At 45.6% G+C, this 13,044-nt stretch overlaps 1 protein-coding gene across 3 annotated transcripts in view; it reads right to left on the reverse strand.

Moving 5' to 3' along the window:
* Positions 1-715: 715 nt before the first annotated feature.
* Positions 716-13,044, reverse strand: part of FGFR3 (fibroblast growth factor receptor 3) — a 55,209-nt gene continuing 42,880 nt past the window's right edge. Inside the window, exons 8-17 of one of the 3 annotated variants that reach the window (XM_066548731.1) lie at positions 11,445-11,632; positions 10,447-10,592; positions 10,221-10,342; positions 8,865-8,975; positions 8,540-8,730; positions 7,730-7,852; positions 6,060-6,130; positions 4,509-4,646; positions 3,857-3,962; positions 716-3,768 (exon numbers count right to left, since the gene is read on the reverse strand). In XM_066548731.1, the coding sequence (XP_066404828.1) occupies positions 3,604-3,768; positions 3,857-3,962; positions 4,509-4,646; positions 6,060-6,130; positions 7,730-7,852; positions 8,540-8,730; positions 8,865-8,975; positions 10,221-10,342; positions 10,447-10,592; positions 11,445-11,632 (1,361 nt within the window). In that variant the 3' untranslated portion in view covers positions 716-3,603. Of the gene's footprint in view, positions 3,769-3,856; positions 3,963-4,508; positions 4,647-6,059; positions 6,131-7,729; positions 7,853-8,539; positions 8,731-8,864; positions 8,976-10,220; positions 10,343-10,446; positions 10,596-11,437; positions 11,633-13,044 lie in introns of all 3 variants that reach the window. The other 2 variants (XM_066548730.1, XM_066548728.1) reach the window with 2 other exon arrangements.

The raw sequence follows: 13,044 nt of genomic DNA on the forward strand, positions 1-13,044 counted from the left end.
TCATTACAGGCAGCAAGACTCCTCTCACAACACAGTGGTGCTAAAAGAATGGTGTCTTTTCTTACAAGGAAATTACCTGAACCCCATGTAATTTTTAATATGTTTTTAAATCTAGGATGGAACAGTGCTGGTGCCAGTCCCAGTGCCACAGATCCAACCTCCTTGGATGCATGGATGGATGCCATTCCATGCCCAGCTGCTTAAAGCACAAAGGTTGGAGAGTGGGCAGGCTGTACACAGGTAGGCACACTTGCATGCCCACATCCAGGTGTCTGGGATGCATTTCAACAGGATCACTTGTAGGAATCAGTATAATATGGAAGGGCTGGTAGGATTGGCCCAAAAGTTCCCAAGCTGCAACATCCCCTGCAGTCTGCTAGCAGCAAAACAAGGTTTTACTGAGCTCCCTTGCTTAGCCCCCCCAGGTCAAAGCCAGGGCTGTGCACACAGTGGCTGGTGTGGCTACAAATAACCCACTAACAAATACAGAAGACTGCCCTTCCACCAAAATGGCTGTAATTTATTATGAATACAAAACCTGAACTGGCCAAGACTTGCAAAGCAGCACTATAAAAAAAAATTAAACCTTCCTGGCACTACAAGTCCCAGTGCCTGGAACACCTGGTTTTGCAAAGGACCCTCAGAACTGGGAATAAACCCCAAAATTTATCAACTTGTTTATTTTTTTTTTTTTGGTAGAAGTAAGTTTCCCATGTTAACAAAAGCAGAATGGTTTTATTTAGTGTTCATCTCACACCTTTGACAGCTGCAGCTGTCAGGCACAGAAGTACAGTATTAAAATAAACTGAACAGAGTTGCTCATTGCAAAAATCACACTATGCAAACCTGTGGATTGTAACATCAACAGTATAAAATGTAACAAAATTGGAACTTTTAATTTTTTTTAGGCTTTTAAAGATAATAGTCCAGGCTATAAAACTATATAAGCATTGAATAAGAAATGTTAAAGTCAACAAGTCTACAACAGATACATCTTGTAAAAACTCAATAAATTATATATATATTTATAATATCTAGTAACATTTAAAACCATGCACAGTTTTGTACATTTTTTTTTTTCAGTACAGGAAAACTCTTTGCTTCGAGTACTTGGAATGTACACAATTAGCAGACATTTGTAAGAAAATACCAAAAAATTCTTTTTTTTTATTCCAACAAAACAAAAATCTATAGAAATCTACCTTCTCAAACTTCCACTGAAGTAACCTCAAACTATAAATTATTTATTTTAGGATAAGGATTCTGTGGCTCTAAGAAGAAAAAAAAAATTAAATGAGATGCTGTCATCCTGTTATTCTGAAATATTGATATGCAATATGCACCAGAGAAAAATGAAAAGAAAGAATTCAGGATGTAATTTGCTTTGCCTCTTCTGGTAGTACATAAAGAAGTCTTCTGGACAAAAAACAGAAACCCCACCCACAAAAAATCCTCAGCCCAAACATCCCCCACTGTCAGCTTGATCCATGCTAACATTCTTTAGGTCACTCCTGTGCTTTTACACAGCTATCTGGCGTTGAGGAACAAAACAGCATAGCACTCTAAACACCAAAAATCAGGCATCACTGGCACTTTCCAATGTGTTAGATGCAAAAGAAATATGCAGCTGTAGCAGCTCTCCTGCAAACAGTGTCACTATTTTGCTCACATGGCATTTCTGAAGCCCAAAATACAACAGTACTGGCAAAGGGGAGAGAAAAAACCTACCCTGCACCATCCAAAGTCAACATTTCACTTCGCTGCATACTTGTTATTAAATCGACCACAAAGAATACCTTCATTTGAAAATAGAAAAATAAACACCCACACCCCCTTAATGCACAGTGGTTAAACTGATGGAAGAATTCTTGGCCCTGTTTTTCTGAAATGTGTAAAAATCATCTCTCTGCTGCTATTTGTTTGGTTTTAACCACTGGTGATGTATTGAAAAATAAACTTACCTTTGCTCACTGCAATCCAGGATAAACTAATATTTTTTTAATGAATACATATATATATTTATAACATTAAATGTAATTTGTTAAAGGACTGTACAACTATACATTCTTTCAATATTTCCCATAAACACAAAGGAAAAACTTGATTAATATATTTTTTCTCCATTTTTAATAAGTTAAAAAAAACACCCTTAAGTTTGGTGAAATTTAAAGTTTACAGTAACGCTATGCTATTTAAACCAATGAACAGATATGTTAATGTCTATAAATAACTTTACAAATATACATGTTAAGGTACAATTTTTAAAACAAAACTGTGAAGATACAAAACAAACAATCAAAAACATCTTTTCTTTTGCCCAGATCAGTATATCCTAGATTGCAATGCTCGTATTTTGAGACTCTCTCTCTCTCAGTACTGCTTTATGTTGCATTAGTATTATACATTCTTTTCTTTTAATATATTTATTTATATATATACACGATATATTTATAGATATATACACAGATTCTCTGGAATAAACCTTTTTGATATAAGTTAAAGGCTCTTGCCTACAGGTACCCGTAACTTCTTTCTCCAAGTCACTGCACGCAGATGGAGCCAAACCTCTGGCCTCGAGGGGTGCATGGAGGAGCTGCTCCCTGCACTCACCCCGGGCAAGCAAGAACAGGCAAACCCCAAAAATGAGATTTATCCTTTTTTTCCCCCCCAGCTGGCCGGTCTCAAAGGTCAGGGTGTGATGCTCTGCTCCCCAGGGACCCCGCGGGGTCTCTGCCATCCCTGGGCTCTGCTCCTGCCCTGGCACCGACCCATCGCTCCCAGCCCCGTGCAAGGGCCAAGGCGCCGACACTTCAGATGACTTGACCATCTCTTTTTACCATTTTTACTTTCATTTCTCCATGACAAATTTGCATTTTACTTAGCTTTGTTCTCTCTTCTTCCAGAAAGGATTCCTTCTATGTAGCTGGGTAGTACGATCGTGAAGCTATAAAAACGACGACAACAAAAATATAGATATTTTTATAAATATATGAATCCCTGCAGGCAACGTGGCTTTTCAGCTCCACCAAAAAGGTTCATGTACAGATTGCATAAGCGAAGAATTTCCACATTCTTGACACTTTTTTTGTTGTTTTTTTTTTTTTTAAAGGAAGATTTCTTTTTCTCTTTTCTTCGTATTGCAGGCACAGAACGGTTACTGTGGCACTCGGAACGCAGAGGCTGGGAGGTCAGGGAGCTCAGCACCCCCCAGGTTCAACATTCTCCTTGGTAAAGGAAAAATCCCTAACAAAATGCAAAGTAAACAAAAAATCAAACAAACAAAAAATCATCTAGGATAGATCATCTTGGCAAGAGATTAGTTCCTTCAGGCCAAACAGTGCTTCTTGACTTTTCATACAGCAATAGGGAAAAAAAAAAATTTAAAAAACAATTGATGAAAAAAAGTTTTTTTTTTTTCTTTTTTTCTTTTTACCCTGAACAGCTTGTCAACAACACAAATCTCCAGGCACCATCACACACAGTTCCACTGGAAGATCCTTCAGAACGGTTTCACGCTCGGCGCCCCGCACTCGTGCCTCCCCAGGCATGCTGCCTAATCGCCTGTCCGTCTGTCCGTCTGTCTGTCCACGTGCCTGGGGGTGCTCACGTCCGGATGACGCCGTTGCAGGGCGGGTGCTTGGGCAGGCAGGGCTCATCAGGCAGCAGGTCATGTGCAAAGACCGAGTCATCCCCTGAGGAGCAGGTGCTGTGGGTGTCCTGCCCGGCTGGCGAGTACTGCTCGAAGGGCACCGAGAGGTCCAGGTACTCCTGCCAGGGTGACAGAGCCATCAGTGCTGGGGGTCCCCCATGCCAGGGACCAAGTGACCCCCTCCCAAACCCATCACACCACACTCACGTCGGTGGATGTCACAGTGAGGACCCTGTCCAGGTCTTCCACCAGCTGCTTGAAGGTGGGTCGCTGCGAGGGGACGGCGTGCCAGCACTCCCGCATGATCATGTACCTGCATGTGGGGACATGGCACAGTCACATGTGATCAAGTGACACCCACCCATCTCCAAATGGCTGAAGGCATGGCTGTGGCCAATGCAGCTTCAGCCATGGCCAGCTGAGGGGAAGAGGAGGGGTTTGTGGAGCTGTGGTCCTCATCACTGATCATCTGATTGTTTTGTGGAGCCATGGTCCTCATCACTGATCAGTTGATGGTTTTGTGGAGCCATGGTCCTCATCACTGATCAGCTGATGGTTTTGTGGAGCCATGGTCCTCATCACTGATCATGACTGACACATGACTGTGCCCTCAGAGCAAGAGGGGGACCTGTCCTGAAGGTGACACACCAGAGCTACACCCCCAGGTGCCACCTGCCCAGTGAGGGGAGGTGCTGCGTGTCGCTCAGTAGCCTTGGGCTGAGGAAAGTCTACCTGGAGATGGCCACACCACTTCCCAGTGGGGATGTCCCAACAGGCCAGAACCCAGAGTCCAGCGGGGTGTATTTGGCCTCAGAGGGAATGGGGAATGCAGCAAGGTCAGCCCCCAGCACACACTCACAAATCATGGGTGCAGTTTGCAGGTTTGTCCATCCGATGGCCTTCCTTCAAGAGCTTGAAGAGTTCCTCAACGGGAATTCCTGGGTATGGAGACCCTCCCAAAGTGAAGATCTCCCATAGTAGCACTCCAAAAGACCAGCTGGAAACCAAAGAAAGATCTTTAAAATTCAATGAGGTTTTTTTTCCAAGCCCCCCCATATCCCATCCCCCTTGCTTGGCTTTATTTCTGTGCAGCCATGCATAGCTAACAAAGTCATCAATAGCATGACTAATTGCCTAGGCCATTTTTACTAGTTACTTGGAGATCTCTGCTGATCCAACTCAATAGCAAAGAAATCCCAGGCACCAAGTCTGAAATTGAAATGAGCATTTAATCAGATAGGTGACAGCCCATCTATCACCGCCAGCTCTTTGTTAGGTTTTCCACCAGCTCCACTGAATGGAACAAATCAAATTATTCATGCACGGCTTCACTGAATTGCAGGCTTGGAACCACAGGCCACTAATTGTGCAAGCTGATACCAAAACTTGCTTGTTACAACACCAATTTCACTGGCCAAGCCGGGGGAAAAATACCCCAACAAAAATCAGCAGAGCACTAATGTTACACACTTTAGTCCTGCAGCTGTGCTCTGGTTAAAAGTCCTTTTTTTCAAAAGTATCTTTTCCCTTCTTCATTTTCTTTCTAAAAACAGGGATTATCTGTCTCTGTTTTGCTTTCATGCACACTCACTCTCCCATTCTCTAGCTTTGATTTATCTGTCATGCCCTCTGCAGCATTACCTAAGCAAGGAAAGTATGATTTAAGATTAATAAAAGCCAAAATACCTGAAAATTACAGAAATAGAAAGGATTTGTTTGTCCAATTGTGAGCGGTGAGTTCTGGGGAGAAGGCAAGCTAGCTACAAAATTATTGATCAAATATTAAAATAAAAAGCTAGTGTATATGTGGAGCTGCTTCAGTCCTTGCAAAATTCAGATGTGTAACTGATTTACATGTAAGGAGTGCTCTGCTATTTGGTTACTGTGCAGAGGCACTAAAACAGATGAGACAGGATTAGAAAAAATAAAGAAAATAAATGAAATGGCAAAATTAATCTTAGACAATATTTGTTGAATATTCTTTGATCAATTCTAACAAGAGACAGAATATTTCAAGCTCATTCCACATCCTTGAGTGAAGTGTAACAGTCTGGGGCAAAGTGTCGAGGACGCAGAGGGTAATTTTTTTTCTCATGAGGTTTTTTTGGCACAATATTATTCAACTGCTGGATGAATCACCTCATCTATAAAGTGGATGAAGTACCTGCCTGCTTTCCAGTAATTTTTCAGCAGCTCCCTAGAGACCCTCAGATGAAAGCAACCAGATAACAGCAAAATAAAACCACGTGCGTGAAGACGCAGCTTGGAATCAATTCCTGTACTTTTGCATCCCCAGGCACTCCAGCAGGGAATGATCCCTGGTCAGGCTTAGCAGTACTTTTGTCTGTAAGATACTATAGGTGTTGATTTCCCTGTTGTATTATTTTTTTTTAAGTGTGGGTTTGCTTACACATCGCTCTGGTGAGTGTAGACCCGGTCAAACAAGGCTTCTGGAGCCATCCATTTCACAGGCAGCCGACCCTGTAATTAGGAAGACAATGGGAACATCCCATCAGCATATTCCCCCAGCCACAACGGCACCATCTGAATCTTCTTTTCTAATCCAGTTTGAAACATTTTCATTAACAGCCACATCTGCCTTCCCGGTCACTGGGCAAAGCAGCAGTGGCCATATAAACAGATTAGAGCATTTGATCCCTGGATCTTCACTGACAATCTCTGCAGTGAATGCTCTCTGTAGAGGACTGTATTTCACTGCCAAGGCAGGTTTAACATATCAGTGCATCTAAATCTTTGCATGGGAACAGCATCCAGGGCTCATAGATGCAGTGAACTCTGTGGCTGAGCATGGGACAACACTTTCCATCTCTTTGTCTGGAAGGTACAGTTGACTCCAAGTCCAAACCCAGTTTAGGCTCAACTTGAAGGGGAACTTCCAAAGATTGAAGGCAAGGGCCAGGTCCTCTAAGAAACAAATCCTGATCCTGCTGCAGGCTAAAGGAGGAGGTCAGATCCCATCCTACATCAGGGTCATAAACACAGACTGTCATGTGAGAAATACAAGATGGGAAAGGCTACATTAATCATAATTCTCTGGGGCTTTGTTTGGCCCCTGAAGAGAGACAGAAAGTACTGTTTTGTGTTTGAACCATGATTTGGATATGGGGGAACTTTGTCCTCTTCTCACCCACTGTCTCACTGTGGGAGACAACTAGAGATGAGACACAGGCAGGATATACAAATGGGATTATGCTCTCAGTTGTTCCACACAGCTCAAACAGGGGAAAATCCATCTGATCTGTGATTAATATTCCCAAGAATTGTTATTAATTTATGATTAAGAAATCCTGGCAATTAAGGAAGATTTCTGATATGCTATTGAAGTGGATCAGGATGGACATGGTGGACTTCCAAGGACTGCTTGGATATTTAAACCCCTTGCAATCCCAAGACCCAGGTTCTGCACTGCCCTCAATCTTCCACTGCCATCTCCTCACTCTGTCCTAGTTAGGGTTTTCTCTCAGGGCTCAATATCTGCTGCAGGCTCTGAACCAAGACACAGGGCTTCTTCTCTCAGCCCTTCATTTGCAAATTTTTCTCTACAGAAAATGTAAACAACTCCAGGCCTCAGCCCTTGTCTGGGGCCATGTTCTCACTCTTGGCAGTGGAGCCAAGAAGCTCAGATGTAAAAAAGAGAGAAATACACGAAAGACAGGTAGATCCAGGTGTACAAGAAGTGACATTCCTCTGTCAATGGCTCTGGTGAGACAGAAGTTAGCTCCTTGGGACCTTTATGAACAGTAGTGGAGCAGACTGGAAAGGGCTCCATTCCTGTTTGGGAGAAACCTGAGTTTCTCTTAGTCTAAAGCATTGTGGCCAGAGCTGAAACCTCACAACCAGCTGCTAGCAGGACCAGGATCTGTCAGGAAAAAAACAGATGGTGGACAGACTGCTGGGACCAGCCTATCTACAGTCCCTCACCAGGTGAAGTCCCTGTCAGATTTCTTCCTCCTAAGCCCCTCTAGGAAGGGAGATGTGGTACAAGGGCCTCTTGCTGCAGGGATGACTGAGCCCCCTGCCAGAAGTAGAACTGCGTGCGCTTGGCAGCTCTGTACTTACATTGGTGGTTTTCTTGTAATAGTCAATGTTGTGAACGTCTCTAGCGAGGCCAAAATCAGCAATTTTCATCACATTATCTTCAGTGACTAACACGTTCCTGGCTGCCAAGTCGCGATGAATGCACTGTGAAAGGTGAGCGAGGCAATAAATAAGGGCTCGTTAGCTGGAACCAACGGCACCGTGTGGTTTATGAGCTGAGCTGCTGTTTCATTGACTCCCGGGCTCATAAAGCTGTGGGCACTGCTCAGCTCCTGGCTCTGTGTGTCACCACCCCACTGTGCCTGCTCAGTGGGAACCACCTCTTAGCAACACTGAATTGGTGGCCTCGGAGCCGGCACGGCCACGCACATGCCTTTCCTCTCCAGATGGGATTTAGCGATGAGAAAACCAACTTCCCTCCCCTGGGATGTGCAGCTGCTTTTCTGTGCTGTTTCCCCCACGAAGGGGAGTGCAGGGTGATGTTTAAGGATCTTCAAATTAAGGTATCCCAACTACATCTAAAATGCACAGACTCAAAGAATGGTCTGGGTCGCTGGTGCTTTTATAGGCATTTTGTGGGTGCTAATGGTCCTGCAGATGACAGCTGTGCAGCTGCATGCTTCAGGAATGCAGCCAGCATATGGGGACTTTGCACATGGATGAAGCCTCCAGCTTCAAAACCCCAAGATACTTCATCCAGCAAAGTTTGGCCTCTAAAGGGAGAAGCCTGTAATGTTTTGCCTGGGGTTGTCCCACAAACACAGAGCATTCCCTGCCTTTGAACACGTGGCTTTGACCAAGGTTTCTACCAAATGAGGTTTCTCAACTCACTTTCTGAGATGCCAAGTACTCCATGCCCCGCGCCACCTGGTAGGCACAGGAAACCAGGTCCTTAAATGTCAGCTGCTCCTCGGGCAGCTTGCAGGTGTCAAAGGAATAGTCCATGCCAGGTGGGCGCCGTGCCCTGAGGTATTCCCGCAAGTTCCCCTTTGACGCGTATTCCACCAACACGTAGAGTGGTCCTGCGAGGAACAGCCCGTCAGCATCCAGCAGAGGAAGAGCTGACCACCCAAATCTCATCTGGGCCAGTTTGGGCAGCCAGTGATTACAAAGAGGGGATGGCCAAATCTGAGCCTCCCACGACCCTGCTACGTACCATCCTGTGTGCAGGCACCGAGGAGGTTAATAATGTTTTTGTGCTTCCCAATCATTTTCATCATTTCCATCTCAGAGACCAGGTCAGAAAGGTCTTTGTCTGTTGCATCATCTGGAGAAAGCAGAGGAGGAATGCAAAAAAATGTCAGGAAGAAAATGAGTGTTTAGGAGTATAGTTACAACTGCTGTGGAGCCATGTGGGGGGCTTTGATGGGGAAACAATACTCAGAATATGGAAGTATTTGGCTTTATTCTACTTTGGGAAGAAGGATCAAAATAAAAACAAAACCTACTACCATGGCAACAAAAAAAGACAAAGGAACAAATAAGTGAAGGTAAATGTTCATATGGACATAAATAATGCCTTTTGTCTTCTGTTTCATCCACACAAGTATTAAAAAAAATTCCCATGTTAGTATCTGGTACCTGCTTTTCTGGTGGTTTCTGTCCCTCATCTCTAGGGGACAGCAGTTAATGATGGTGGAAGGTCAGGGCTGGGAGGGAATGTATTTTTTGGATTAAAAGTTGCCATTTCTCTACAAAATTAGAAAAAACTATCTACAAAAGTAGAAAAATTTGCAAAACCTCCCCAAAGGAATGTTTTGGTTTGAAAGATGGAAATGCTCCTACTTCTAAAACCAGCTTCAGAAAAGACTCAAGGAAATGTAAATTAACCAAATCCATTTCTGATAAGAAATGAAAGAAATGTAAATTAACCAAACCCATTTCTGATAAGAATTTTTTTTTTTTCCCCAATGTCCCCCCATGTAACCTCAAGCCCAGGCTGCTCACTGCCCTCCTTGCTCCAGGTGAACTCCTCAGCTGTCTGTGGTTACTGTGTCTGGGGGCAGGATGGGAAATGGAGACTTATCCAGAGGCACCCACTGAATCCTCCATTTCTGTCTCCCTTTAACTTCTCAGGTGTCTGGGACCAAGTTTCCTCAATGAAGAAGTTCCTCAAGAAGGAGTTTTTCAGCTGAAATTCCACAAACTCCATCTGAGGTTGCTACACAAGCTTTTGGTAGAACAGGCAGCGCTGGTTAGGGGAGGAGTAAGGAGTGGGCTGATTCATGGAGCTGGCTAGAAGTGAGGGGGATTCCCCTTCTCCTCAGGGATGCTATTACCCCCTGGCAGAGAACTGGGTTAATTCCCAGTGCCTCTTCCTGATGGGATTTGCACTTTTGCCTGTTCTCCAGGGACAGCCCTCACCCCCAGGCTATGTGGGTAAAGGGGAGGAGGAGAGGCTGTTCCTGCTTTCTTCTGTTTGTGTCTAGTTTGAATAAAAGACTTAAAAGAGGAGCAAAGAGAGGAAATCCCAGCACAATATGCTGTTCTGTCCTTTGTGGACTCCCCATACCTTTTAGCATCTTGACAGCAACTGTGATGGCCTTGTTTGGCTTGTCCTTATCAATCCCAATGGCTTCTGCCATCACCACTTGGCCAAAACAGCCCTCACCAAGCGGCTTCCCCAAGGTCAGGCTGGAGGGGGGAACAGACAGACAGGCAGACAGGTAAGTTAGGGGGTCCTGGTGTGGGGACACTCCCAGCAGGCACAGAGACCCCAGCCCGTGGCTCTGACTGACCGAGACCGTGTCAATTCCCACTTGGGATCTGGAGGTAGTTCCAGCTCAGAGACGTTGGCCAGCATGGGCCCATCGCTGGAGGAGAGGCGCGTGATCCGGACCAGGGGCGTGTTGGAATTCATGGAAGAGTTGGACTCCAGCGACACCTGCTTGGGTAGAGCAAATGAAGTGTTATTGCCAACTGTATCTCCAGGGCAGGCCGTGTCTGAGATGGATCACTGAGGAGGTTTGAACTCTCTGGGCCCATGGACAGATTTCTGGGAATTTCTAACTGGGAAATGCCCCCACCCTTGCAGAAATCCACTCCTTTAGGCACTTGTGGTCAAGTGTTTAGCAGATGGAAAGGAGGGACAGGTCAGCCAGTGCCCTCCAGCATCAGGAGGTGTAATCCATCCAGTTGTTCTGTTGACTTCTCCCATCCTGGCACTGTCAATGCCCACTGGGAGCTTGCAGCCAAAGCTTGAAATCTGTACCCCTCACTGTGGGGTTTCACATGGTGTCTTTTGGTCCTGCCCCTCTGCAATTTCATGCAGCAGAAGATCTCTAACTTCAGAGAGGACCTTTGCCACCATCACAAGATTGGCTTTGGGCTCACCAGTGACATCTGTGAAAGCAGGAATGAGCACAACCAGTGCTCTTTCTCCCCAAATCCCCACTCCTCCAGGGAGCCTGGACTGGACTTCCCCTGCCAGATGTGCTTTCTGTGGCACTCACATCTGCACTGCCAAAACCTCTTGGGCAAGGCCAACAGCAGTGGGGGCTGCTCAAGAACCAGAGTCAGCTGCCACCTCTGCCAAAGCTCCATGGGCATAGAAATAAATAAAATATTAATTATTTCACACTTCTAGGCTGCAGCCAAATTATGTCCCTCTTGGGCAATGTTTTTCTGGTGGAGCTTCTCACCTAGAGAGAGAATTTCAAAGAGATGGAGGAGGGAAAAAAAAAAAAAGAGGGATACCATAGAGGGGAATAGGAATCTTGTATCTACTTTCTGTTACCTGTCTCTTGAGTGGGAATTTGGAGACTTTCTGAACAGTGGGTGTGTTCATGGCTTTTTTGCTTGGCATTTTCATCCTCCAGACAATCACCAAGACCAGCACCAGGAGAAGGAGGAAAAAGCCAGTGCCATAACTGAGAATGCCAGTGTACACTGAGCCCGAATCATCCATCTCCATGAGCTCCTCGGCTGCAGGGTGACAAGAGATGGCAGTCAGGACAGGCTGGGCAGCTCCCCACACACAACTACACACATACAGCACAGGGAATCTGGGCAGGACTTGTTCAGCTACATCAGTGTCAGTGGCTTCAGTAAGGGACTCTCCCAGGCCAGTGGTTTTCCACCTGCAGCTGTAGTTAAAACATTAGTTCAGTTTACCTTTTTTGGGGTCATTTTACTTTGGGTTTTTAAGATCCCCCAGCCCACAGACTGAAAACCACTGCTCTAGGCTGAAGGCATCTTCACACGTCTGTGCTGTCCCTCTGACCAAGATCTTGCTCTCTCCACAAACCCACACAAGGTGTCTGGGATGCCTTGGATGTGCAGAACTGGGCTTTGCTGCACTTTGCTGATTCAGATTCTCCAACAAACATTTCCATCAGACCAGTGCCTGCCCTGAGGGACCAAGGGGCTTGAACAGCACCCAGCAGTAAGGCATCACACAGGGAGAAAGTCTCAAGAGAAAAATCTGCTTAATTATTTAATGAAAACTTAGTTCTGCTGGGAAGAGGCTGGAAGGTCTGTCCCAGAGAGGTGGCAGAGCCAGGAGGGTGATGGCATGAGCCCATCAGCAGTGGCTACCTGCTTGCAAGACTTCTTAGAGACCAGCAAAGGCCAGCTGCGTTTTCCCCCTTGTTCCTCTCAAGACAGGCATGGTGACCAGAGGAAGGAGCCATGGTGGGACTGATTTTCTGCCCCCCAAAGGTGTGCTGGCATCAGAGGGACAGTCAGCAGTGGGAAGCTTTATGATGAAGTCATGCTGGTGTGGTTAGCTCAGGAATGGGTCGTGTCCATTGCTGAGCAGTCCCTTCAGCAAGCAGCAGGAGCCTTTCCCTGGCAGCAGCAGGCTCTGGTTCAAGTATTTAGTGGCAAAGCCCAGGAGGACATGGAGAAAGGGCTGATGGTGACACTGGGGCTGCTCCAGCCTGTGTGCCAGCTGTGAAGGGCCTGATCTTGCCAATGGCCATTTCCTGCCCTAAGACAGGAGTGCCAGATCTCCTGGGATCAGGCACTGTGGTAGGTAATGCAGCTGCCTTGCCCTCTGCTCTGTCCCTCCTCCTGTAGCATGGACAGGGCATTGCAAGCTGAAGTTCCCCAGGTGGGCTGTATCCTGCACCCCTCTCTGTGGGGGCCTGCTGCTGCTCAGATAGCTGTCCTTCACTGCATCTGACTTCAAAATAAAGTTCTACTTTTTGTTTTTTTGGTCAGTTTTCTCCTGCTTGTTTTTTGCTTAAATAAGAGGTGTGAATTCATAAACTGTAAAAGCAGAGTGTGAGTCACATGAGACAATATCATGATAATCTGAAAATAACAGAGATGTTAGTCTTCTAACCAAAGGAAATGTTTTCTCATCCAGTGGATGTCAGAAACAGAAACAGGAT

This window comes from Molothrus aeneus, chromosome 4 (assembly GCF_037042795.1).
Source record: "Molothrus aeneus isolate 106 chromosome 4, BPBGC_Maene_1.0, whole genome shotgun sequence".
Lineage (NCBI taxonomy): Eukaryota > Metazoa > Chordata > Aves > Passeriformes > Icteridae > Molothrus > Molothrus aeneus.